This window comes from Danio aesculapii, chromosome 2 (assembly GCF_903798145.1).
Source record: "Danio aesculapii chromosome 2, fDanAes4.1, whole genome shotgun sequence".
NCBI classification, from domain to species: Eukaryota; Metazoa; Chordata; class Actinopteri; order Cypriniformes; family Danionidae; genus Danio; species Danio aesculapii.
Window position 1 is genome coordinate 43,819,507 of NC_079436.1, and position 25,733 is coordinate 43,845,239.

Sequence of the window (25,733 nt, forward strand, 5' to 3'; positions counted from 1 at the left end):
ATCTGTCCTCTGTAGGCTAGATTGTCTCATTTCAAAACTCTCGGTTTGGCCTGTGTTGACTTTGAAGGACTCACCTTTGGACGGCCTCTCAAATGAGACACAGCTAATAGGTCTCATCAACCAGCATTCTTTAAAATACCATCTTTTGTGTTTAACAAAAGAAAGAAACTCAAATAGATTTAGAACAAATCAAGGATAACTAAATGATAACTCTTTTTGGGTGAACTATCCCTTTTATTAGTATCCACATGCAATCAGCAAATCATTTCTGTATGGGACTGTGCTTTGTCAACTGACCGCTGTGGATGCGCAGGTGCTCCTTTAGGTGATGCTTGTATTTGAAGGCCTTGGAGCATTCTGTGCACTTAAATTTCCTGCTTCCCGACTGCGTAAGAGTTCGCTGTGAAAAGCCAGAGACAGGAAGAAGCAAATGTTTTCAAAGTGTTTCTTCAAAGCAGTGTGAGTCAACATTTGACAGTGTGTCATTTCCTCCACAGAGGTGTGAACTCCTGAGGGTGTGAGCTGAGCTGTACCTGCTCTCGGATGTGTCTGTGCGCGGTCATGTGACGGACGAGCTGCGTGCGGTAGGTGAAGGTGTAGCTGCAGAGGGAGCAGCAGTAGTTGTCGTCGTTCTTCTCATGGCGTAGTCTGATGTGCTCCTTCAGCGACGTGTGCCGCTTGTAGCCGCGAGAGCAGTGCGGACACGTGTGCAGGTGTGAAAATGCATCAGGAGTGCCTGATGGAGAGATTCAGCATTTTAGAGAAAAAGTGTATAGAAAGAGCAGATGGAAATGAAGGAAAGACAGTGAACAGAATATCTGCAGGTTTCTAGGAGTTATGTTTAAGACCTTTTTAATACCACACAGATTAAAATTTAGGAGCAATTTTATAGTACAGAATTTGCACAAGAAAAAAATATGCAACGCAACTAATGATCATCATTAAAAGGCCATGAAACCACCTTCTTTCAGTTCAAGTCTACCTCAGAAATGTTTATAAAAATGCTTCAAGATGAGCGTAGAGCGCTGCGAGCAGAGGGAGGAGTGGGCGTGGCCAGCAGAGCAAGGGAAGAACAACTGTTGTCAGTTTGCTCACAAAATCAGACACAAACCATGAGGAGACGCATGGTTTTAGAATTTACAAGACTAAAATGCAAAGAAGTAAACAGTAATTTAACGTCCTGCTACATTTGTTTTTTGTATTTTATTGTACCACAATTTGTTATATAATTATAAAGATAATGATGTTTATATAAACACTATAAATATAATAATATAATATAAACTTCCTCAATCCCCAGGTCTGAATGCAGACACAGTGGACAGCAGTACTTTCCCTATCTATTCCAACCATTAACCCTGCCGGTAATCTGGAGAATTTTAAACATAGGTGAACATGGCAGCACGGATGGGCGACGTGTCTGAATGGTAACGGACTCAACTAATAAAAGACAAAGTCTGCGATTCTCCATTTCTTATACAGCTGTCTCGATAAAAATGCTTGCTGCAAACCAACAGCTTTGCTGTATCGGCTTTCACAGCATTGTGGGGAAAAACATGCAACAACCTGTGGATTGTGGAAACAAACACATACGACCCATGCCGTGTGCCCATCTCACCCAGTCATTGGGTCTCACAGCTTTGCAGGTCTGCCTTGCCTTTGGAAAGCAGTAAGCACGTGCTCTCATGAATAATTAAGAAGCAGGGTCTTTTCATAAGAGAAGAAAACTCCGCTATGAATAATAATGAGAAACCGACGCGTCATCACCCCACTAGCAGATTCGTGCTACGTCACATATTTTGATCCCGCCCCAAAAAATTTAGTTTAAACCCGGAAGATGAAATTAGCTGACAAAAGCTCAAAATTATCTCGTTTTCCCTACAATTAAAGCTGACAGGTGCTAATGCTGTCTTAACTGATGCTCAACACACACAAATCTGTTAACATCTCAAAAAAAATACTCCGGGGTGTCTTGAACCTTTAACACTGTTAATTCTACATATGAAGTGTGAAAAACCTCAAAACATTATTATTAAAGGTCCCATGAAATTAAAATAAAGTTTTTCAGCTGTTAGTATTAGTATTGTTCGTTTTTAGGACATCTATAAGCTAGTGTCCTCCAAAACAGTGACAAAATTCGCGTTTAGAAGATATAAGCTTGATATAAACATGTAAAGCTTGTAGTTTGTCACTTCCCCCTAAATGGGTCAATGGTTTTATTCTCATCACCTCATTCTACAGTTTCTCAACAAATCATAACCAATCAAATGCTCTCTAGTATCTGACATGCCCCGCCCCCTTCTAGACGCTTCACATTTGCTTTTCATTTGATGCGCTTAAGCTCAACCACTCTCACTTGCAAAGCTGTGATGAAACAAAACGCTATTGGCTGTTTTCTAAAAAGGGGAGGAGCTACACTATGTCCCACCCTCACTTTGTGTTTTAGTTGAGATTACGTCAAACATATAATGCATAGAATAATACATAGAATAGAAATGCATATTTCAAAGCACTTCACGAAACGTTTAATAATAATATAATAATAATTATAATAAAAATAGTAATAATGGTAATTTTATATCACTTCCCACTGAAGTAGGAGATGATGTGAAAAAAAAATTGTTGATTGATTTAGGCGCAAGTGACAAACTGCAAGCTTTACATGTTTATCTCAGTTTTATATCTTCTAAATGCAAATTTTGTCACTGTTTTGGATCACACTAGCTTATAGATATTCTTGAAGACTAACATAGAGATACTAACATCTAAAACACGTTATTTTAAATTCACTGGACCTTTAATATGACTTAAATTACAAAACCACACAATTCTTTAGGGGGTCGATTGGATTGTTAAGACCTCTGAAACGCAGATTTAAGATATTTTAAGACCTATTAAGGCCTTATTTATACTATGAGATAAAATTTTGTTTTGGTACCGTTCTCATCGTGGACCCCTCGCTCCGGCGTTCTCTGATGCTCCTCTGCTGCGTCTGAGTAAACGGGCTCGGTTTCCGTCTGCTTTTCCTCACTGGCTGCTTCATCTTCAGCACCATCTTCCTCATCACTGACACACTCCTCTTTCAAACACACACAGGCAGATTAGATCAACTGAAATGCACACAAACATTGTCTTCTTAGCTTCTGCATCAATGTTTGCATGTTGCTTTGATGCATAGACATACAGTTGATGTCAGAATTATTAGCCCTCCTAAATTATTAGCCTAAACATAATCGTTTTAATAACTCATTTCTAATAACTGATTTATTTTGTCTTTGCCATGATGACAGTACATAATATTTGACTAGATATTTTTCAAGATGCTAGTATTCAGCTTAAAGTGACATTAAAAGGCTGAACTAGGTTTATTAGGCAAGTTAGGGTAATTGGGTAAACCAATGTATAACTATGATTTGTTCTGTAGACTATCGGAAAAAATTGCTTAAGGGGGCTAATAATATTGACCTTAAAATGGTTTAAAAAAAATTAAAAACTGTTTTTTTATTGCAGATATTGATATTACATGTTGTGCTTTCAAATATATTCTTTTAATATGCCATCAAATGATTCTAGTTCTAAATACGCCTGATAAGATTTTTAGTCCATAAATTATGTTATTCTGATATTTCCTGTAAAGTGTGGTATAAAATATGTTATTATTTTTGCTCTGGAAAAAGTTTATTTTTACTCTAATACTTAAAAACACAATTCATGACACCAGTTATATTCATTTTATAAATATAAGACCTTACCCATCTCTGCCTAAGCTCCAGGTATGGGAAGAGTTACTGCAACTAAACCCACAACACAAATCACAAATTTCTCAAATCTACAGGTGCATTTTAAGCTTGGATGATTGTTCTCTTACTAAAATTAAAAAATCTTGGGAAAATGAATTGGGACTATGTTTTCAGGAAGAATGGTGGCTTGGTGCGCTGCAGAGAATACGTTCTACAATTTGTGCTCGCCTTAGCCTGATACAATTTAAAGTATTTCATAGAATCCATTTCTCAAAAACCAGGCTATCTGAAAATTTTCCCAATATTGATGACAGATGTCATGCACCAAGATGTAATTTAAGTCATATGTTCTTTATGTGCCCTCTGTTACAGAATTATTGGATTAATTATTTTACAATTATGTCCAAGGTGTTGCAGGTAAATATAACCCCATCCCCTGATGTTGCCATTTTTGGTGTTCCAAAGATTTGGTTCCAGTTCAATTCTGAACAACTTGATATTTTGGCCTTTACCTCACTATTAGCCAGGCGTCGTATTCTACTTCACTGGAAATCAAATAAGCCTCCAAATACATCCCAATGCCTTGTAGATACCATGCATTTTCTAAAGTTGGAAAAGATTAGATGCTCTGGGAAAACTAATTTCTTTAAAAAGTGGCAATGTTTTATAACGTACTTTAACTCTCTTAAGGTCTTGCATGCCATTTAATAGATGCACTCTCCTTCCTTTTTAATTGATTTATTTCATAGTAATTTAATTCATGTTTGTTTTTAACTATTACTATTTTATACTGTTTAATTGTAAATATTTACTTTCAACATTGACACTGTATCTAAACATTTGATTGTGATAGCTGGTTGTAATTTTCTGTGCACTTATTACTCTTGTTTCCATTTTTCATTTCCCCTTTTATTATTATTATTATTATTTATTTTTTATTCTCTTTGGTAAAAAAAAGCAACAACAAAGACTGATATACAAAACTATTTGTACTGATATAGTGTTTGTTTTTTCACAATAAGAGATTAGAACATAAATACAAGACCCTATTTTTACTTTAAAAAGTGCAGTGCTCACAATGAAATCATAGCCTTTAAATATTTGCATTAAGCTTTACCATAATGTTAATTAAGACCGCCTGAAATGATAATTAAGACTTTCCTTATGCCATTTAAGTCTTTTTTAGGCTTAAATTTGATACACCTATTTTTAAGGTCCCACAGGACTGACTGCAGCCTAGTTTAGTGAAACACATACAGAGTTTAAATGACATGGAATAACACACACACACACACACACACACACACACACACACACACACACACACACACACACACATTAAATTTGTGGGTAACATAGCAATTTGGTAATCCTACAGTGTATTTATATTTGACTGGGAAGAAGGCCAGTAGGGCCCACGCCTATGTGCTATGAAGGCCCGTAAGGACCAGGTGACACATTACAAATGAATTAGACCCTGAGAGAGAGAAATAAGCTCACACACACCTGATCCAGCCACCCTAACCTAACACACTCCAACAGACATCACAGTCCAGTTGTTTAACCTTTTCCGAAATTATTTCCCATTAATTTCAGTAGCAACTATAATGTCAGCTGATTTAAAACATTGTGTTATATCCTGGTTCCACTTCCCTGTTTCTGTTCTATGTTTAAATGCCCTTTCTTAAGGCTGTAGTACAGTGCACTGAACACTTCATGATTTGTGAACAGTTACAGAGAAAAATTTGGCATCACGCATTAAACCACGGACAAGAACTAAATCACAAACTACTAGACTATCAAGTCATCTTTGTGTACCACAAACTCACAAAAACACATGTCTCATTTCAAGAAGATCCATGACGATCTGTCTGGAGTCTGCGTCTACATGTGTACTACATAACTTTGTCTAATCTGTCAACTGTGCCCAAAATCTGGCTCTGAATTCTTCTCATTCAGAATGCAAATCATAACTGCCATTAATCTACCCCATCTATCCTGCCAGTCATTCTGAACATCTTTGTAAAGGTTGTGCAGTATTCCAGCCTATGAATGGAAAAAAGGGTGTTGCATTACACTGACCTTTGACCCTTATTTCTTGTATTAAAGTGTCTGGCCCCAGGCTGCCATCTATTGAAAGGAAAAAAACAACTCGATTAAAATTTGAACAAGTGATCAATACCTTGTTTTGGTAGATAGCTAGGTGGAGAGTTGATCTTTGGTGTTTGTTTGAACACATTTGACCACAGAAGGAGTTTACAGTATGAAAGAAATCTTCTTAAATGCATTTTTGTCCACCTCTGCAAGTGCTCCAAAGTGGATAGGCTCAAAGCATCTTAGCTCCCATTTACACCAAGATTTAGCATCATTCACTGATGATCAGGTTGATAAAAAATACATCTTAAAGTAGGAGTTCACCCAGTAATAAAAGTGAATATGGGCAAAGTAGGTTGCTGTTGCCTAGATCGTGTGTGCTGGATTGTGTGTGCCTGAAACGTGTGTGGGTCTGCGGGCTGCAGCTGGATATTACTGGTGAGAGCTGATGCCTATATACTGTATCATGAATCATCTTTATTCTTGCAACAAAATACTACAACTGCATTTACTTCTGAAGTAGTAAGTTTTGCTTCAAAGAATGAACTAGAAAAATGCATTGTGTTTCTCGTTCAGTCTGTGATTGCTTGTTTGTTTACTCACCGTCTTGTGTGCATGTGTCAGAGATCTGCTGTGCTGCTTTCAGCTGTAATACTGTTGGCTTTTGGTCAGGATCGTCAGCAACACTGTCTTCTTCTACAATCTGCAGTTTGTCTTCATCATCTGAATCTGAGGTCGCCTCCGGCACACTGCTAAGACTCCTCACTACATCAGAGACACAGAATGAGCTGTAAGTTTAGGATCACTAATGTTCCCAATGACAAAATAATAGAAAAATCCACACTAGAATTAAGCTCTTTGTCTGTTTTGGTACTGATAAAGCACCTGTTTGTTTGCTAACAGCAGGGTTCATACCAGGGGTGGGCAAACTCGGTCCTGGAGGGCCGGTGTCCTGCAGAGTTTATCTCTAACACTAATCAAACACACCTGAACATGCTAATCAGTGTCTTCAAGATCACTAGAAATCTATAAGCAGGTGTGTTTGATCAGAGTTGGAGCTAAACTGTGCAGGACACCGGCCCTCCAGGACTGAGTTTGCCCACCCCTGGTTCATACACTTTTTTTACTACTAAAATTCCATGACTTTTCCATGATTTTTCCAAGACTTTCAAGTACATTTTCATCTATTTTAACGATCTAGGTGCGAAGTCCAAAGCGCAGGGCGCAAAAGCATTAAGGACGTGTCAGAATCCACTTTTGCCATTTTAAGGAGGGAAAAATCCGCTTTGCGCCGCGGAGCATGGTCTAACAGGGTTGAGCTTATTCTCTTAATGAGTTATAAGTCTGTTTTGAGAATAAACCAATCATCTCTCATTCCCTTTAAGAGTCAGTTGCGTCGCACCATGGTGCATTTGCTATTTATATGGCAGACATTATAAGTGAAAAAACTGAGCGCACTAGCGAGAAAACAGTTAAACAGACCATCTGCAGCACGAGAATGAGCCTCCTCATTCTTTATTTTCACTCTCTTTCGTGGATAAGTAAACGTGTTGTACGCACAGACATCTATTAGCCTATATATTTAATTTTGTTTGTTAAGCGCGAAGATTTGTTTCAAAACTATTTCTAAATTCAGTTCTAATTTCCAGCAAACTAATAAATGAACAATAATTACGAAGTGTGGTAAAAAAAAACGCACTTTTTAATGTTTTGAGTTTTATCCAAATACACATGCCCCATATGGTCCAAAACCTGACAGGTGGACAAATCTAAGCTTGTTTTTAATAAAGCAAATATAAATATGCATATAATAAATACTACTACTACTAATAATAACATTATACAAAAGCAAATTGTCATGAATAAACTGTTAAAAGACTCCCGAGATGAAGAAGGCATGAAGTCAGCGGTTTTTATAATTATGTAGAAAGTAATATTTTTTGTAATATTTTCATCCTTTAATTCCTTTTTCATTTATAAAGATATTTGTGTATTGCTGTACATCCTGTGTGTATTAATTAATGTGTAAGCAAGGCATACAACTACCACGCACCATGCGCTGGACTTTAGACCTGCTCTCAGTCTATTTCAGTTTCTCTAAATAGCAACGTGCCAGCAATGCGCCTTAACACACCTCCTTTTTTAGACCAGAACGCCTCTAGGCGCACATATGAGCGCGAATGCATTTGTTATTTAAACAACTTGGTGCAAAACGTCAAAATGACACTTGCATCGAGCTGAAACTAGCAAATAACTTTTGTGTCACGTCTTGCGCCATATTGCGCCGGGTGTATGATAGGGCCCCTAATGTTTCATGCAATGTCTACATATGCGTAGTAAAAGTAAAACAATGCATGTTCAAATTTATTACAGCATATCGTAAAACACACAACAATCTATTTAGTTTCAATTTAAATTAATGTAAAATGATTTAGATAATGCTTACACTGCATTCATAATGTGAGAGTATGTGATATGCCAAGGACAGAAAAGAAGTAAATAACCTATATTCAAGTATACAGATATCTGTTTTCTATGACTTTTCCAAAACTTTGTGGGTTTTTCTGTTTTTCCAAAACTTTTCTAGGCCTGGAAAATGCCTGTAATAGGCCACTTGTTAAATTTATTCAAGTGGCTATGGCTTGGTAATCAGTTTCTGCACAAAATATGCACATACATGCATTAAATAAAAGGTAGGATATGTGCCATCAAGACAGGAAGTGACATTTAGCTAAATATAGATCAGTTTCCTACAGCCCAGAAAAGGTGACATCATCAGAGACATGAATATAAAGAAGGATAAGCAGTGTTTTTATATTAAGTTAGTGCAGATGCATTGATGTTACAGCATGTGATTTATTGATTCCCCCTAACTTTAAATCCCAGGGTTTTTCCTGTCTCAAAATGAGGTGTAGGTGGTTTCCTGATTATGACATTTTTGCTACTTGAAACAAAGACATTTTGCATTGTTGTAATCTTATCAAGTCAAACATTAAGGCTGACATTAAATGGAATTAGATACAGTTGAACTCAGAGATATTAGCCCACCTGATTATTAGCCCCCCTGTTTATTTTTTCCCCATTTTCTGTTTAACGGAGAGAAGATTTCTTCAACACATTTCTAAACATAATAGTTTTAATAATTAATTTATAATAACTGATTTATTTTATCTTTGCCATGTTGACAGTAAATAACATTTGACTAGATATTTTTCAAGACACTTCTATACAGCTTAAAGTGACATTTAAAGGCTTAACTGGGTTAATTAGGTTAACTAGGCAGGTTAGGGTAATTAGGCAAGTTATTGTATAATGATGGTTTGTTCTGTAGACTATCGAAAAAAAATATATAAAGGGGCTTATAATATTGGGCTAATAATATTGAGCTTAAAATGGTTTTTAAAAAATTTAAAACTGCTTTTATTCTAGCCAAAATAAAACAAATAAGACTTTCTCCAGAAGAAAAAATATTATTAGACATACTGTAAAAGTTTCTTTGCTCTGTTAAAAATCATTTGGGAAATATTAAAAAAAGAAATTCAAAGGGGGGCTAATAATTCTGACTTCAAATGTACATGACCAGGGCTTGAGTATTATGGTAGCCGTGACTGCCTGCCTGCCTGCCTGATTTTTGTCAAAAGACGGAGGTGATAATTCTTGCTAAATATAAATATCTCCATGCAGGAAAATCCCTGCAATTGCTCTAGTTTTCAAATGCCTTTTGAATGTGAACAAGCATATGGAAAGCTCATATTTGACATGTGTGTGCTTGTACGCACATGTTGGGATATGAAGAACACTTCCAGATGTACATGTGTCAAATTTGTGTTTCTGGTGTGTTCAGGTTTAAACATGTTTGTTGTCTAAGGAGCTCGTTCAGATCCTTATGGTAGAAACAGAGGATGTCAACAGGACATGCTGTAAAAGTGATCTGATTATGCAAAAGTTCCTGTTTAAAGGTTTCAGTTCCTTGAAATAACCTGTCCGGAGTCATTTTACCTGTCCAAGCCAAAGCAGAGATTAGGCTATGGCTTTTTACAACACAGATGTAAAACTCATTCAAAATCCCATTTTGGAAATGAAGAAACATTTTTTCTTCTGCACAACTATACAGCAGACGTGAGGTAATCTGAGATGCTGTTATTTCCGATAGTAATACATTTCAGTTTATCAAAATTAATCATCTTGTTTTAAGGAACGAAGCTCTGTGATTATCTCTGAATTATGGTGGGTTTCATATATACAAAAAACAAGACTGACATTTTGTAGTCTGCCTTAACTTTTAAGGTCATCAGAATAGCTCAATGTCTTTTTTTATTTACCCTACCCATGACGCACTTAAACGTGGAGTACGTAAGTTTGACACCCGGTGGTTGAAGTAGGTATTGCATTTCTGGATCAAAAACGAACACAAGTGTAGGTTGCCTGATTGACCAACAGGATCGAGTCTGACAATCGAGTCTAAAGGCTGGTTTAAGTTATGTTCTATATAAAAGCAACAGCAGAATATTCTCCATATTAAAATGAGTTTTTTGTTCCAACCAACTCCTCTAATTAATATATTAGAAAAGGCTTCTATTTCTTGCAGCTGAGCAGAAAACTGACAATGATCACCTTAGGTGCACCTCATGTGCTTTATTCAGTGTTAAATGCTAACAATGCGAGTTTGAATGCCATTTTACATGACATTTATTGCCATACTACTGAAAGCAGCACCCGATAGTTCACCTCAGATCTTGAAAATAAAATAAACCGTTAGAAATTGAAGAACTGTGACTCAACCAACACATATCCATGATTCAGCATCTACATTTAATAATGTTAAAGAGGTTTAATATGTATTGATTAGATTATAAACCATACCATTTCGTGAGTGAGTGTAAATTCGTGTCGTGTTTCATCTGGTGCAAACAGCCCAATTGCTTATCACTACAAATCTCGTCATGTAGTGTGTTGTTAGGACACGAGGCTTCAATATAACCTGCTCACATAATGTTTAAGCTTGTAATATTTATATTATTTGCTAATTAATAATCTCATGTGGAGCTCTGAATCTGCGACTCATTTTGGAGGCTGCTACTGTCCACCAGAGGTCACATTTCGGTCATGCCATGCTTTGAGAGCTTTCCTGATTGAATGAATGAAATATGCTGTTTTCCACCAAGGCAACCCTGGGTGCTGAAATTAAATTGGCTATACTGGCAGTGGCCAGGTTAAAATTACCAAAACAAAGACAGCATTCCGACACGAAACGCACATTTTCAAAGCAGAATATCTGACTTCAGCATTGTTTTTCAGATAAACAAGAATGCTCACTTGGCATGTTTCCTAAATATCTGCAAACATATGATGGTATTTTTATGCTTTAGAAAAGTCAAAAACTTACATACAGCACCTTTAACCTAAAAGTGGTTCATACTAGCCATACTGTGGTTTGTGTTTGGTGGTAAAGCGAGTATATTGTTGGGTATGTGTACCAGTCAGTTGATGCAAATATTACCAGAAGAGCTGCGTCTGTATATCATAATAAAGCAGTATAATGTATGTGTAGCTCACAAACATGATTTTAATTGTTCTTGAACTATACATTTTGACTACAAGCACAGAACTAGGCTACTGTTTTTATAGTCAGAATAGAAATTGCACAATGACAACACAATAGGAGAAATTGCAAAAACAATGGATGCCCTTGTTGATGAGTGCTGAGTGTAAAGAAGAGATTATCAAAGTCAAAGTCTGCGTTATTGTCAATTCAACCACATGTACAGGACATACAGAGAATTGAAATTGTGTTACTCTCAGACCCTAGGTGCCTAACAGATAATATTAATACAAAAAGTACAATTACAGATATAATATAGTAAAAAATTAATTAAATATGTCCTTATTATATGTCTTTTATTATAAACATGTACATATGCATTCTTATCAGTCATAAATCTGCCATTTTGATTTCTGTATGCTTATATGAAAACAAGCAGCCTGAAAAATTCTCTTTTCATCTTCTCCTTTTGTCTTCCACAGATTTTAGACAGTCACACTGGCTTCACATGACACGAGGGTGAGTAAATAATGTTTTTGTATTAGGGTGCACATTAAAAGGCATACACACACTTGTTCTGATTTTATGAGTGTGTTTTAGCACGCCACCTGAGAAGCGGAGCGTGTTGGCAGGTAGAGCTGCTCCGGTGTGACCTCATAATCAACACAATCAGGTCACCAAGGCAACCTCCATTTCATGTGACATTTCCTGGGATGAGGTGATTTGGCTTGTTATAGAGTGCACCTGCCACCATGCGCGCACACACATACACACAGATGCTGACATCATGTAAGAGACGAGAGTTTAAAATAGGAACACCCTGATATTTTAAGGGATTAGCAACTAAAACCTAATAAATAGATGTATAGAGAATACATAAACTTTTGACAATGGTACATTGATCGATCCTTAATATAAACAAACCCTAAATTCTTGATTAGTTTTGGGAAATGTATAACTCTGCCCACAGGGAGTGCCAAGCAATGGATTAAACTCACTACAGTTTAATACAGCATTTCTCAACCATGTACCTGGAGGACCACCAGCTCTGCAAATTTCCATCTCTCTTAACCAAACACACCTGATTCAGCTCATCAGCTCATTGGCAGAGACTGAAAGACCTGTAAAGGGTGTGACAGACAAAGGAGACATCCAAAACTTCCAGTGTTGGTGGTCCTCCAAGAACATGGTTGAGAAACACTGGTTTAACACATACTGTTGCTGTTGGACAACATAATGTATTTTTGAGACTTTTTTTAGGCAAGAATGTATTTGTTTCGACTGCAAATATGCGGTTTATTTATAAAGGTAGTGCCTATTTGAACATTAGTTTTGATTATTTCTGAGATTTACTTGCGAGTCTGCGACTATTCAGTGGCATGCAGTCTGTGTATGTTCCACTTTATTTTGCTCCTGGCATATGTTACATAGGACGTCTCTGTGATTCATTTCAAATAGAGAAAGTTACATAGGCACCTAGGGTATATATTTGTGCAGGGGTTCTCAACCTTTTTCACTGCGGGGCCGACTTCTTTCTCCGATCGATTTTTTAAGCCCCACCTGTTTGATATTTTCTCTAAAATGTTTGTATGAAATGCTCATTTAAACCTTTATTTATTAACAAATAATGTATTATATTATATTATATTATATTATATTATATTATATTATATTATATTATATTATATTATATTATATTATATTAACAAATAAATATTATATATTTGTTGTGCCTTTTATTATTTTCTATTATCAGCATTTTATAAAAAAAATATAATTTAATTTAAATTTAATTATATATAAAAGTAAAACTATATTATGTATAATTTTATTTTATTTAAAACATACACCGATTCAAAGAGAGCCACAGGTCAACAGGGAGATTGCAGAAGACCAGATTAATCTTAAAATTGGACAGACTGCATATATCTACTGTTAAATATCTACTATTCAAAAATATACAGACAAATGTAAAATAGAGTAAAACACCTAAAACATGTTGAAACTTGTCGATCTTATAGCGGTTGAGTTGATAGCTGGACATTATAGGGAGATCGCTGACAGAAACGTTGAACAGCTCCAGAGTGTGTCTGAAGCTCATATTCAAGTTTATTTTACATTCTATGGCAGAAACACCATTGAGCCTCGCTAGATCCTCCTGTATGGGCGCGCATTCGTTATAAAACACTCACAGGACATTAATTTGGACATCTATGTGGATATAATAAATAGTTCACACAAAAATACACAAAGAGACACTTCACGCATAGTTTGTGAATGAACAGACATGCGTGTGCTGGTTGCAGACGCAATCATGAGGCTGTTTTTGTGCCGAGTTTAAAGTAATCAACCAGAGAACAGAAGAAAGCGGATTACTCCGATCATTTTAATATAGCATATTATAATGCAATCCAAATATTATAGTATAATATTGAGAATTAATTTTAATCTCGCGGCCCACCTGCAGGATCACTGAGGCCCACTAGTGGGCAACGCGGCCCACTGGTTGAGAATCCCTGTATTAGTGCACAGATCTTGCGAATGTGTGCCCTATGCTGATACTAAGGAGAAAAAAGTAGAATAAAAGCTCAAGCCTATGAATGGATCAAAGCAGTGCTGATACAGACATATCGCAGTGCTATGGTTGTTGCTAGATCAGAGCTGGTTGCGGCCAGAAGTTAACGAGAATTATTTATGAAATTTCCCATTAATTGTATTTTATTAACATCTACCTCCACCCCAACCCTAAACCCAACTGTCACAGTAATGTAAAAACACTATTATTATTTGTGCTATCTATTAAATTACCCAATAAATTGTATTTTTTAACGTCTACCCCCACCCAAAGCCTCAACCCAAAACAGCGTCATAAACCCTAAACAGTGTCATAAAAAACTGCTGCTATACTGATGTGCATATGGCACTTGCGGCAGGCCGTGTATCCGATCTAGACTTTACCCAGTGCTACTCGTGTGATATGGCTCATACGAATATATTCACTGATGAACAACAACATATAGCATTAACAAAAATATGCAGGGCACAGCTAAACAAATGCCTGAACTAAACATCAGCTGAAATTTTGGGCGGTTTTTTTGGTCTAGATCTAGCGATGCACGATTATTCGAAAAAATTGTGATCTTGATTCGACCCCCTACACGATCTTAATCCAGCAACTCTACGATTCAGCTGATTATATTAAGCTTAAAGAGAGAAGCATAAAGGCGGTCGCACAAGTCTTCAAATTGTTTATATATAATATATATATATGTGTGTGTGTGTGTTTGTGTGTTTTATTTGCTCAGCAATGTGCTCAGCATACTGTATTTATAAGGTATAATTCACCCAAAAATGTCATTTCTGTCTTCATGTAATGCCGTATTCGTGGCCGCGAAATCTCTCGTGAGCTGACCGTGAGCTTTGTTTACCACAGAGAGAATGCGCTCCAGTCAATGATGTCTACTTTAGTGAACAGAACCTGCATTGGCTGTGATTACCAGGTTATAAAGTTGTAAATAACGTTCAGTTTTTGTGTATTGTTCAGTGATTGTCTTGGAGTTGTGCGGGAACCCAGAGTGTTGTGGAAGAGAACTACTCTATAACATTAAATATAATGTTAGAATCTGATAATGACAAATGTCTCTTTTTACCAGTGAACAAATGTTTATAAACAATGTTTTCAATGACAGATTGCAGGCAAACATAAACATAATAAACGTAAACAACAGAAGTCTCAAACGTAATAATTCAGCTTTAGAATTATTAATAATTGCATTCTGATGTCATCACTTTACTCTCAAGTCCATCATTCCAAGTCTATACAAGATGTAGCCTTTTAACCAATAACAGACCTACACATACACCTAATATTATTAGTGTTTTTTTACCACATGTTTAGGAAATAACAACAATAATAGCTTACTCATATTATCCTTTACATCTACAGAATCGTCAGAAAATCGAGATCTTCATTTTAAGCAAAAAAATTCTCATTTTAGCCAGAATCGTGCAGCCCTATCTGAAGCCTTGAGGTGTGTGTGTGTGTGTGTGTGTGTGTGAGAGAGTGAGTGAAAACAATTCCCATCCCACAGCTAAAGCTTAGTCAAAATTGGGTCATGAACAAGACAATGATCCAAAGCACAGCAGCAAATCTACAACAGAACAGCTGAAGAAGAAAACAAAACAACAGGAAAGGTGTTGCAATTGTGTAATTAAATGAAATGACAAAGGGAAGTATTGAACACATGAAGAAAGGAAGGTGTAAAAAGCCATGGAAAAGCCCAGGCAGCAGCTGAAATCTCACAGTAGTTAGTCAGATGTCAGTGTAAATAAATATTAGCTGCTTCAATCACAACACATCCTTTATCAGATGATGGAGATGAAATCAGGGTGGACATTTCAGCAAGACAATGACTACGTTTACATGGACGTCAGTAATGAAATCATTTGCTATAATCTGAATAAGACAATAATATGACTAAGGCGTTTACAGTTGCGTTTTGAATGTTCCTTTCATGATCCTGTTTTAAATGTTTTAGCACATTATTCAATTCATATCATTGCATCAGCACGCTATCCAGATTTTCTCTGGAGTTTAATGTAATTTCGGGTGTTCGTTTTTTATTTTGTCAACTCTAACTGCAGTTTGGCATTTTTACTTTCATTCAGGAACATTTCATGCATGCCCCCTGTGACAAATGAGACATTGGATGCGAGTATGAACTGCTGAAAGAGTGTTGCTTTATTGGAATGTGACACCGCACGTCGTATGGAGGGCAAAAACGCAGCATTTCACAATGCAGGTGTCTGTGGTCCTTGACTGTAGTAGGAGAGAATAGTCTCAAACAGTCGTTTTTGTATAGACTATCCTGTTGCAAAATGCGGCGAAAATCCTACACAACGATAATAGTTTGATTAAGAGGTTTACATGTCTGTACTGCACTTTATGCGCAAATCTGGAATATCGAATAAAAGACATGCGAATAAAGCAGCATTTCCATCCAACGAGTCAAAGCGAACAAAATTGTCAAGTGACAATTTAGCCTACCCATGCCACCTGTACTGGATGTCTTTGGACTGTGGGGGAAACCGGAGCACCCGGGGAAAACCCACGCGAATGCAGGGAGAACATGCAAACTCCACACAGAAACGCCAACTGACCCAGCCGAGGCTCGAACCAGCGACCTTCTTGCAGCGACCTTCTTAAATTCAACTTTAACTGCAGTTTGGCACTTTCACTTTCATTCTGGATTTCATGCATGCCCCCCGTGACAAACAAGATATTGGATGCAAATATGAACTGCTGGAAGTGTTGTTTTAATGGAAGTTCATGCTGAATGGAAGAAAAAAAAACTCAGCATTTCATGATGCAGGTGTCTGTGGTCTGCACTGACTTAGTAGGTGCAAAGAGTGTCAAACCGTGCGTGCGCGCACGTGTGTGTGTGGACTATCCTGTCACAAAAAGTGGCGAAAAGTCCTACGTGACGGTAATAGTTTGATTGCAGTGTTTACATGTCTGTACTGCACTTCAATAATGCCACTAAAATCTGCATATTATACATGTCTTAATTTGATTTCTCTTTTGTTCGATTATAACCTTAATCTGATTAAATTAATCAAAAATTGCTGTTTAAATGGTAGACTCTTAAACAGAGTATTGTCTTAATCACATTAAAATCGAATTATTGGTGTCCATGTAAACGTACTCACTGATCCCAAACACAGCCAAGAAAACTCTCAACTGGTTTCAGAAAAAATAAAACAAAGCTTCTAGAATGGCCCAGCCAATCACCTGACCTGAATCCAATAGAAAAAAACTAAAGGTCAGAGTTCACAGAAGGCACCCACAGAACAATCAAGGTTTGAAGACTCTACTGAAGTCTGGGAAATAAAAAAAAAATCACACCTGAGCAATACATGCATCTTGAAACGGTCACAAAAAACTAACTACATAGTGTTCAATACATCTCAGTATTTCAGTACTTTCTCCCTGTGTCATTTCATTGTTATTAAGCATAACTACTAGTCTATTTTATTTTATTTGTATATTATCAAACAGTACCAACATTTGGGTTTTTACCAAAATCTGTGTCAATTTCATGTCAAGTGCTTTAGAAATAAATTTATCCGGTTAAATTCTGGTATTCAGTACATTCAATAGTTATTTTACCTGCTATATATAAAATATGCACACACACAATCATAGAAAGAGAGCCTGAGAGAATCACTATGTCTTGTAATGCTACAAGTGTAGTTTGTTTGTGTGTATGCTGGGACATTATCAATTTAGAATAACTTGGGAGCACTGGTCACCCGAGACGTCTGTTTCTCCCTGCTTTTTTGGTTAATAAGAGCCCTCAAGTACACACACAGTACAAGTCACAGGAGACTAATTAAACGCATTGCACCATCTACCGGTGTGCATTCTTTCTCTCTTGCGTGTAAATTCATTCACCAACATATTTCTGCTTCGTTCGATCATACAAAACACATGTCCCTTCCAACCCTCCCCCACCTTAAAAAAAAGACAAAAAGCTCTCCTCTTAACCCTGAGAAACTTTCCCCCCTCCACACAAAGAGGCGGCAAACCCCTGGGAGAGATTAGCATGCAAAAAGGGATGCCCAGCAGTCACAAGCCCCCCCACAAACGCCGAGAGAAATTTGAAAAGCTCTTTAATGCCCTCATATCCCTTTTCCATCAACAGGGAAGTGTGAGAAGACTGCTGTGCTGCAGGTTTTCATTTTGTCTTTGCTTATGTGATTCACACCATACCTTTACAACACACGCATTACAATATACTTAAGTGTTATAAATGCAAATCGACATTTAAAGCCTTTTCTGTATTGTTTTGAACAGAATTAACCTTACCTGACAATAATTAGATGCATTAGATAGTGATATCAATTCTCAATTATATTTTTAGTGTTGTTAATAATAAATAAATAAACAATAAACAATTTTAACACGCACAATTAAATGATTTTAAAACTATAATATACTAATAAAATATGTCTATAAATAATGTTTATACACACACACATACATACATACATACATACACAGATAGATAGATAGATAGATAGATAGATAGATAGATAGATAGATAGATAGATAGATAGATAGATAGATAGATAGATAGATAGATAGATAGATAGATAGATAGATAGATTTGGATAAAAGCGTCTGCTAAATGACAATGTAAATGTAAATATAGATAGATATATAGATATAGATATAAAGTATGAAAAATGTATGATTGCAAAACAATAAGGAATATGTGCGACAATAGTGAAAGAACAGTATAATAAGGGTGACCTGAGAGAAAAGATAAATGCTAACATGCAGTGCCGGCCCGTCTAACAGGCAATATAGGCAGTCACCTAGGACCCTTGTTTTTTGGAGGGCCCCACGAACACTGCTCTTGTATATTTACTGAGGACAGGCACTTACCTATAATTCATTAATAATGCACATTGCGCAATGCACAAACCCTAATAAACGCATTACAATTCACAATTATTGAGAAAACAAATACTTCAACATTTCATTAAAAGAATAGCTTTGTATAATTCATACATGACAAATAGCTGAAAATGATAACAAATACACAACAACAGTATGAATAAAAGCAGAAAATATTAGAAATGTACCCAGCAGCACTACACTCTATTTTGAATAACGCCGCCCGCAATCGGCTACTGGGTGAACTAATGACGTAACATATTCTTACACAGATTCCACATACCTCTCCAAATTGCTCATGTACGATATAAACCCGAAAAAGCGTCTTAAAGTCTTAAGAATATAATGTCACAAGTCTTGTTGCTATTGTTAATATAATGTCACAAGTGTTGTTGCTATTATTAATCGATCTTAAATTAATTTTAATTTGAAATGAAATAGTGTCCAAACAGCATCTTTTCACAGCTGAAAAAAGGTTGAAAAGAAAAGCAGAGAAAGAAAAGCAAGCTCAGAGTAAAGGTATGTTCTGCTATGCATGATGATCTATTAAGTAGTGTAGTATTAGGACTTGCTTTAATAAATGCAACTTTGCCCATAATCACATTTTTCACATGCTTCATTAAATAATCAATTAATTATGTGTTCAAAGATTGTTTACCACAATGGAAGCACAATTAACATATTTTCTTTCATCAAAATAGTTCCTGAAGATCCTGTGTCTTGTCCAATCTGTGCCCTTCTTCATTAATTTTTTATTTATGTGTATTTTCTTTTATTTAGTTTGTTTTATGTACAATTTGTTTTTACAACAGACTTGCGCTTTCATTTGTAATACTTTGCAATACTTGCAAACTTATTAGTTTAAATCTGAGTAAATATATTTATTATAAGTTAAATGTGTTTGTTAATAAAAGTTTATACACTTAAATAATAAATTTTTTTTTTTTTTTGCGCTTTCTTCTTGCTGTTTTTACACCAGTGGGACCAATTTTTTTTTATCGCCTGGGGCCCTTCCCCTACATGCCGGCACTGCTAACATGTGTGACTCCATAGGTCAAAGGTTGACGGAAAGGGTCAGAACAAAAGAGCAAGAAAAAAAGCAGTGCCCTTTTTCATAGCACAGTCTTAATGTCATGTTTTCATCTGATACATACTTCCGGTTACTAAAGAAATCTCTGCAACAACTGGCATTTTCTGTATCACTTGCATGTAAACTTATGCACAGTGGAGACTTGTAATGCCATGTGCTTCTTATCAGCCTTCACTCACACATTCTACAGGACTGATGATCCTAAAACAAACACAAGCGCGCGCGCGCACACAGAGACGTGCATCATATCTGATGCTACTGTACTCGCGCTGACATTTCTCTTGAAACATGAGCCTGGGTAACTGTGAACCAATGAAAACGAGCTTCGAGTGGACCACCGTGTGACCTCATTTCCGCGCAGTAACGCCCTAAAATAGTAAGGTCTGGTGAACATGTCAAGCGCGAGAACCAGCAGCCCGGAGAATGAAAATAAAAGTCACAGCAGCACCACTGCGCTCCTCCTAGCGCTGACGACACACCAGCCTTCATCACACAATACATCCTTCCGCGCCAAAAAATAACATTATTCACGGTGTATTATTATAACATTTAACATTCACATCGCAGAAAACGACCCAAACCAATCACGTTTAAACGGAGAAATAAAAACTCAGAACTCACCTCGGAAATGACAACAGATGTAGTGAATGAGCGCCTCTTTAGACCAGAATAGACTATCTTTGTTTCAAACAAATGTATAATTTAGATTATTAACCTCATGAAAACACCTTATATCACGCTAATACACAATCCTAAATAGCAAAATCACAAAGAATCATCAATGAAAGCACCTATGTAGGTGTTTCGTCACCTATCCTACCTGGCTCCTCTCCGACATAGGAGAGCAGCCGCCCCGCCCTCACTGCAGCAAATAACGGTCCACACCGCCATTACACAAATACCTTACGGAAAAAAACGACCTGTTTGACTCCTAACGACGGAAAGCACCTTTATCAACCACCTTATGCACTACAGTCACTCTTTCTAAACCACTTTACAGCCGCTCAAACTGGACTCTTGTGTGAAAATCGAAACATAAACAAACCCATCTGCGCTTCTAGCAGCGAGCGCACTGCTAAATATCACTTAACGGAGGATGAAAGCGCAATAAAACAGGTAGTCGGTCATCTCTGTGAACGGTATACTCGACATGAAACACCCGCAATCAAAAGCCATCTTCCCTCTACCTGCACAAGTTGCCATTTGCCGTGGCGTGTGCTGGCCGCCTCTCTCGCGCTTCGCTCCGGCACACCGCGTTTCCCGCACCGCTTCGCTTCCACCGTCGGGGCAATCACTGCTCTGGACACGCGAGGAGTGCGATGAACGGTAAATGAGGACATTGGCTCTCTCCGTTGTCTCCTCACCGTTCAGGTAAACACGTTGACGGCTCCTGAGCGTGTTACGTCGCGAGCAGATCCGCGCTCGTTGTCACACGCACGCACAGGAAAAGGTAGCACGGTGCTTTTAACTGAACGGCGGACCATATCACCGGATTACCGGAAAGATTGCTTAAAGAGAAAGCGACCAGAAGTCAGCATCCACTCAGTGCAGCCTTGGATGTTAAGATAAGAATGAGAGTGAAGTAAATGTTCATTAATGTGATAGTAATAAAGTTATAGGCATCTGTAAATCATATTTCAAGAGTAATAATAACACATGTATTTAAAGTGAAAGTTTTTATAATATTATAAATTATAATCATTATATAGAACTTAAAAAAATGAAGGGAAAAACATTCAGCAAAAGTTGCTCGCACACACTATGATTTTTAATATTTAACACTGGACTTCCTTAAAGGGAAAGTTCACCCAAATATATACTTTTTTTAGTTCTTGAATAATAATATTAATAAGTTTCAAGTCTTTCTCAGAATTATTTTCTTCCTCTTTGACTTTTTTTTTTTTTTTAAATCTGAGTTGTGAGCAATGCCCAGAATAAAAGTCACAATTGTAATAAACCCGTAATAACAATTAAAAGTGTCGGAATTGCAAAATATTAACTTGTATGAAAATAATTTTAACACAGAAAATGAAAATTAACTTTTTTTAAAATAAAATCTTTACTAAGGCTTTTATTTTGCTGAACATAACAAAGGTTTAAAGCATGAAAACCGAATTTTGGTGTGAACTCCCTTTAAGAACTACATGATGGCGACAACAACTGTCAAGAAGCCCTATGGAGTCATTTGTGCAATAAAAGTGTCAGCTTTAAAAGCAGCATCTATACTCTAGTTCTGCAATAGTGCAGCCCTGTTTGATTCAAGTTTCTAATAAACTCAAACTCTTCTGAAGAAAGTCTTGATTTGAAGCGGTTTAAAGCACCCGAGACGTGCGTCCTTCCGTATAACGGTCCGGGCAGACTCAGGTATAACGGTGCAGTACACTGGGACAGCCCTGCCCTACCCTTCCTCCACAAGTCCACTATAAAGTAGTCCAAAAGCGGAAAAAAACATCCGGAGCGAAATTAAAAACACTTTTCTGCTGTTTTCAGCCTGTGGGACTCACCATTGTTGCGTCGTGGCAGTCTCTGTTTTCTGCGCTGGCACCTGGGGCCATCCGCCATGATTTTTGCACTGTGTCTAAACGCTTCCTCGCGGATTGAGCCCCCTCTGTGCCCCCCTCCCCAAACCAGGCCCCACTCTGCACCTGGTTTACGACATTCTGCTTTACGACATAACCTTTGCATGCAGCGCGAACACACCTCTCCTCGCCGCCCCACCCTCTGTCGACCGCCGCACACTTCCTTCACATCTGAGGTAACTTTCTGCAAACGCTATATAGATGTTTATTAACAAGTTAGTTGAGAAAAAGACCTTTAAGATACTTTTTTACTGGGGAAAAGGGGGTTGTTGTCATTTCGGCAGCGCCCCCGACAGGCTTGGAAGTTTGCTGACGTATTTTCACTCTTTCAAACTAATACAAGTTATAATAATTTCAGCGACAGTGAAGCTTTATGTGTGTCTTGTTATCAGTCTTATCATATTTAAAACATGTACAGTTTATGTGTTAAGGTGTTTCACTTTAATAAATGTCAGAATCTATTTTAAAACTCACTCAGAGTGAACACACACACACACACACACACACACACACACACACACACACACCTCAAGTTATTTTCTTTCACTTTTCTTTTGATGTTGGCGTATTATCATGTTGAAAACTAGAACTGTACTTGCCATGTGTGACAAACAAACAAATAAACATGATAGTGAATGAAAAAAAAAATCACTAAAAATAAACAATTTGTATACTTTGCCCAAACAAAATCTCAACATTTTTTAACTTAATAGGATTTTTTTCTCCAAAGCATTAAACATTTACACCAGTTTAAGTTGGACATTTCCTTTTCACTACCGTCACTTGGTCAAGTGGTTAACATGTATTGTAGCTACGTAAAATCCCCTAGCAATACTACAAAACAAAAGTATTGAAAAAATATCAAATGTATTCACAACAAATCGCATTTGTTAGTTGTCACTTTCTCTAAAAACATTCTTTAAATAAACAACTTTAATCATGAAGGTAACAGTTGAGAGTTTAATCGTAAAGTGGGCTCTGCTGCTCTCTGCTGGCCAAATGATCGCTTACCGCTCACCACACAGTTTTTCCCAATAGTTAACACACATTTTCTAAAAGCGTGTCTCAAATTGTCAGAACTCTACAAACAAATCACACACACACTGGGCAAAACCCAGTAATATTAACCCCCCGAGGTTTAATGCTGAATGTTTTGTAGACGATTTGTTACTATGTTGTTACCTCTACGAGATTTTGTATTCTATGTTTAATAATAAAAAAATACTAACTAACTTCATTTCGACAGACTTCTGAAATTATAATATAAAGTAACATTCACTTCGGTTATCCTCTCCCCAGCTCTGAAATAAATCAGGTAAAAGATTTTTTAAATATTCAGAATTAGTCCGCATTATTCAATTCATATAATATAAATCAGTGTTTTTAATAGCTTCTATTAGGTACAGCTATCAAGTGTTAAAGCTATTGTATCCAGCAAGCATAGCAAGTTTATTCATGGCTAACCCTTATAAATTCAATTCTGGTGTATAGCGCTTTTCACAATAATTATTATTTCAAAGCAGCTTTACAAAAGGAGCACATTATTGCATTTCAATCAAAATCAGAAAAGTTAAGATTATTATTTGCCATAACTTTATTAGTTACTAATAACTAAAACCAATTAACTAGTTACTAATTACTTTAACAGTTAAAGTTCATTCATTCATTTACTTTTCGGCTTAGTCCCTTTATTAATCTGGGGTCGCCACAGCGGAATGAACCGCCAACTTATCCAGCATATGTTTTTCACGCAGTGGATTCCCTTCCAGCTGCAACCCATCTCTGGGAGACATCCATACACACTCATTCATACGCTACAGACAATTTAGTCTACCCAATTCACCTGTACTGCATGTCTTTGGACTGTAGGGGGAAACCGGAGCACCCGAAGAACACCCACACGAACGCAGGGAGAACATGCAAACTCCACACAGAAATGCCAACCGACCCAGCAGAGGCTCGAACCAGCAACCTTCTTGCTGTGAGACGACAGCACTTCCTACTGCGCCGCCACAGTTAAAGTTATACACTGGAAAAAAATGATTTGTTCACTCAACTTAACTTAGTTAAGTCATCTTGTTGCTTTGACTCAGTTGTATTGACTTAATTCTTTAAGTTTTCTGAACTTAAAATGTTTAGTTGACAGAGTTAAATAATTGACCCAACTACTTATTTCAAGTTAACTGGACTGCAAAGTTTAGTTTTAATAGGTTAACTTACGTTATCAAGTTAACAGAACTTGCCAAGTTTAGTTTAAATATATTAACTCACATTTTCAAGTTCACTGAACTTATTCTAGCAGATTTTCTCTATTAGAAACAGAACAAAAAATAATATACAATACACGTTTTTATTAAAGGTCTTTACTCACAATTTAGCAATAACACACAATGTATTTACAATATAATTGTCTATACAAACTACTTTTCTTATTAAGTATTTTTAAGTATTTTCAGGCGGCCATTAGCCTGTCATTAAGTAGACCAAAGAAGGTTGATGTTGTCCGTCCACAAGATGGCGACAGAGACCACATAATAAGCCCTTAGAGGAGGAATAACCCAGCGTAATTTTAAACTACAGCTGATCAAATCATTATAAAACTGGTAAGTGACTTTCTAAGTCGGTCTCTCTTGATTGCTAAAGAGAAATACTGTAGACTGAAATAGATTGTAATACTGTAGGGAGATAACTCTGTAGACTGGTAGCATTTCATGCTGTTTAGCCTTATAATATTTAAATGTGAGCAAAATTACCTGTTTTGTCATCACTTTAGACATTACGCTAGAGAATCAATCATTCAAACACTAGCTCTAAAGTTTGATTTTCTTTTTTATATACACAATTATGCCCTCGAACTGTTGTATAAACGCAATATCTCACTCGTAGCAGTGTGATGTGGCTGTATATTGTCACTGGTGGGACGCTAATGCACGCCTCCCACCAGTACCACCTTTTGAGGCTTTTTAGGTGAGAATGTAGTTGTTTAGATTGCATGTATGCAGTTTATTTAAAGGATAGTGCCTATTTTAAATATTTATCATTTCTGAGATACAGCACGTCAGCATGCATCAGCCTGTCATTGCGCAGAGCAAAGACATTTGAGGTTGTCCATCCACAAGATGGCGACAGACCGCATAATAAGCCCTTAGAGGAGAAAAACTCATTTCAAAACAATATCAAGGTCCAGATCAAATCACTATAAAACAGGGAAGTGACATTCTAAGTC

The 25,733-nt window shown here is 36.8% G+C and overlaps 1 protein-coding gene across 1 annotated transcript in view; it reads right to left on the minus strand.

Annotated features, from left to right (window-relative positions):
• Positions 1-22,512, minus strand: part of zeb1a (zinc finger E-box binding homeobox 1a) — a 39,366-nt gene extending 16,854 nt beyond the window's left edge. The window contains 6 exon segments of the mRNA XM_056480231.1: positions 298-400; positions 534-736; positions 2,939-3,079; positions 5,823-5,870; positions 6,438-6,599; positions 22,433-22,512. Coding sequence (XP_056336206.1) covers positions 298-400; positions 534-736; positions 2,939-3,079; positions 5,823-5,870; positions 6,438-6,599; positions 22,433-22,490 — 715 coding nt within the window. The 5' untranslated portion in view covers positions 22,491-22,512.
• Positions 22,513-25,733: the final 3,221 nt, after the last annotated feature.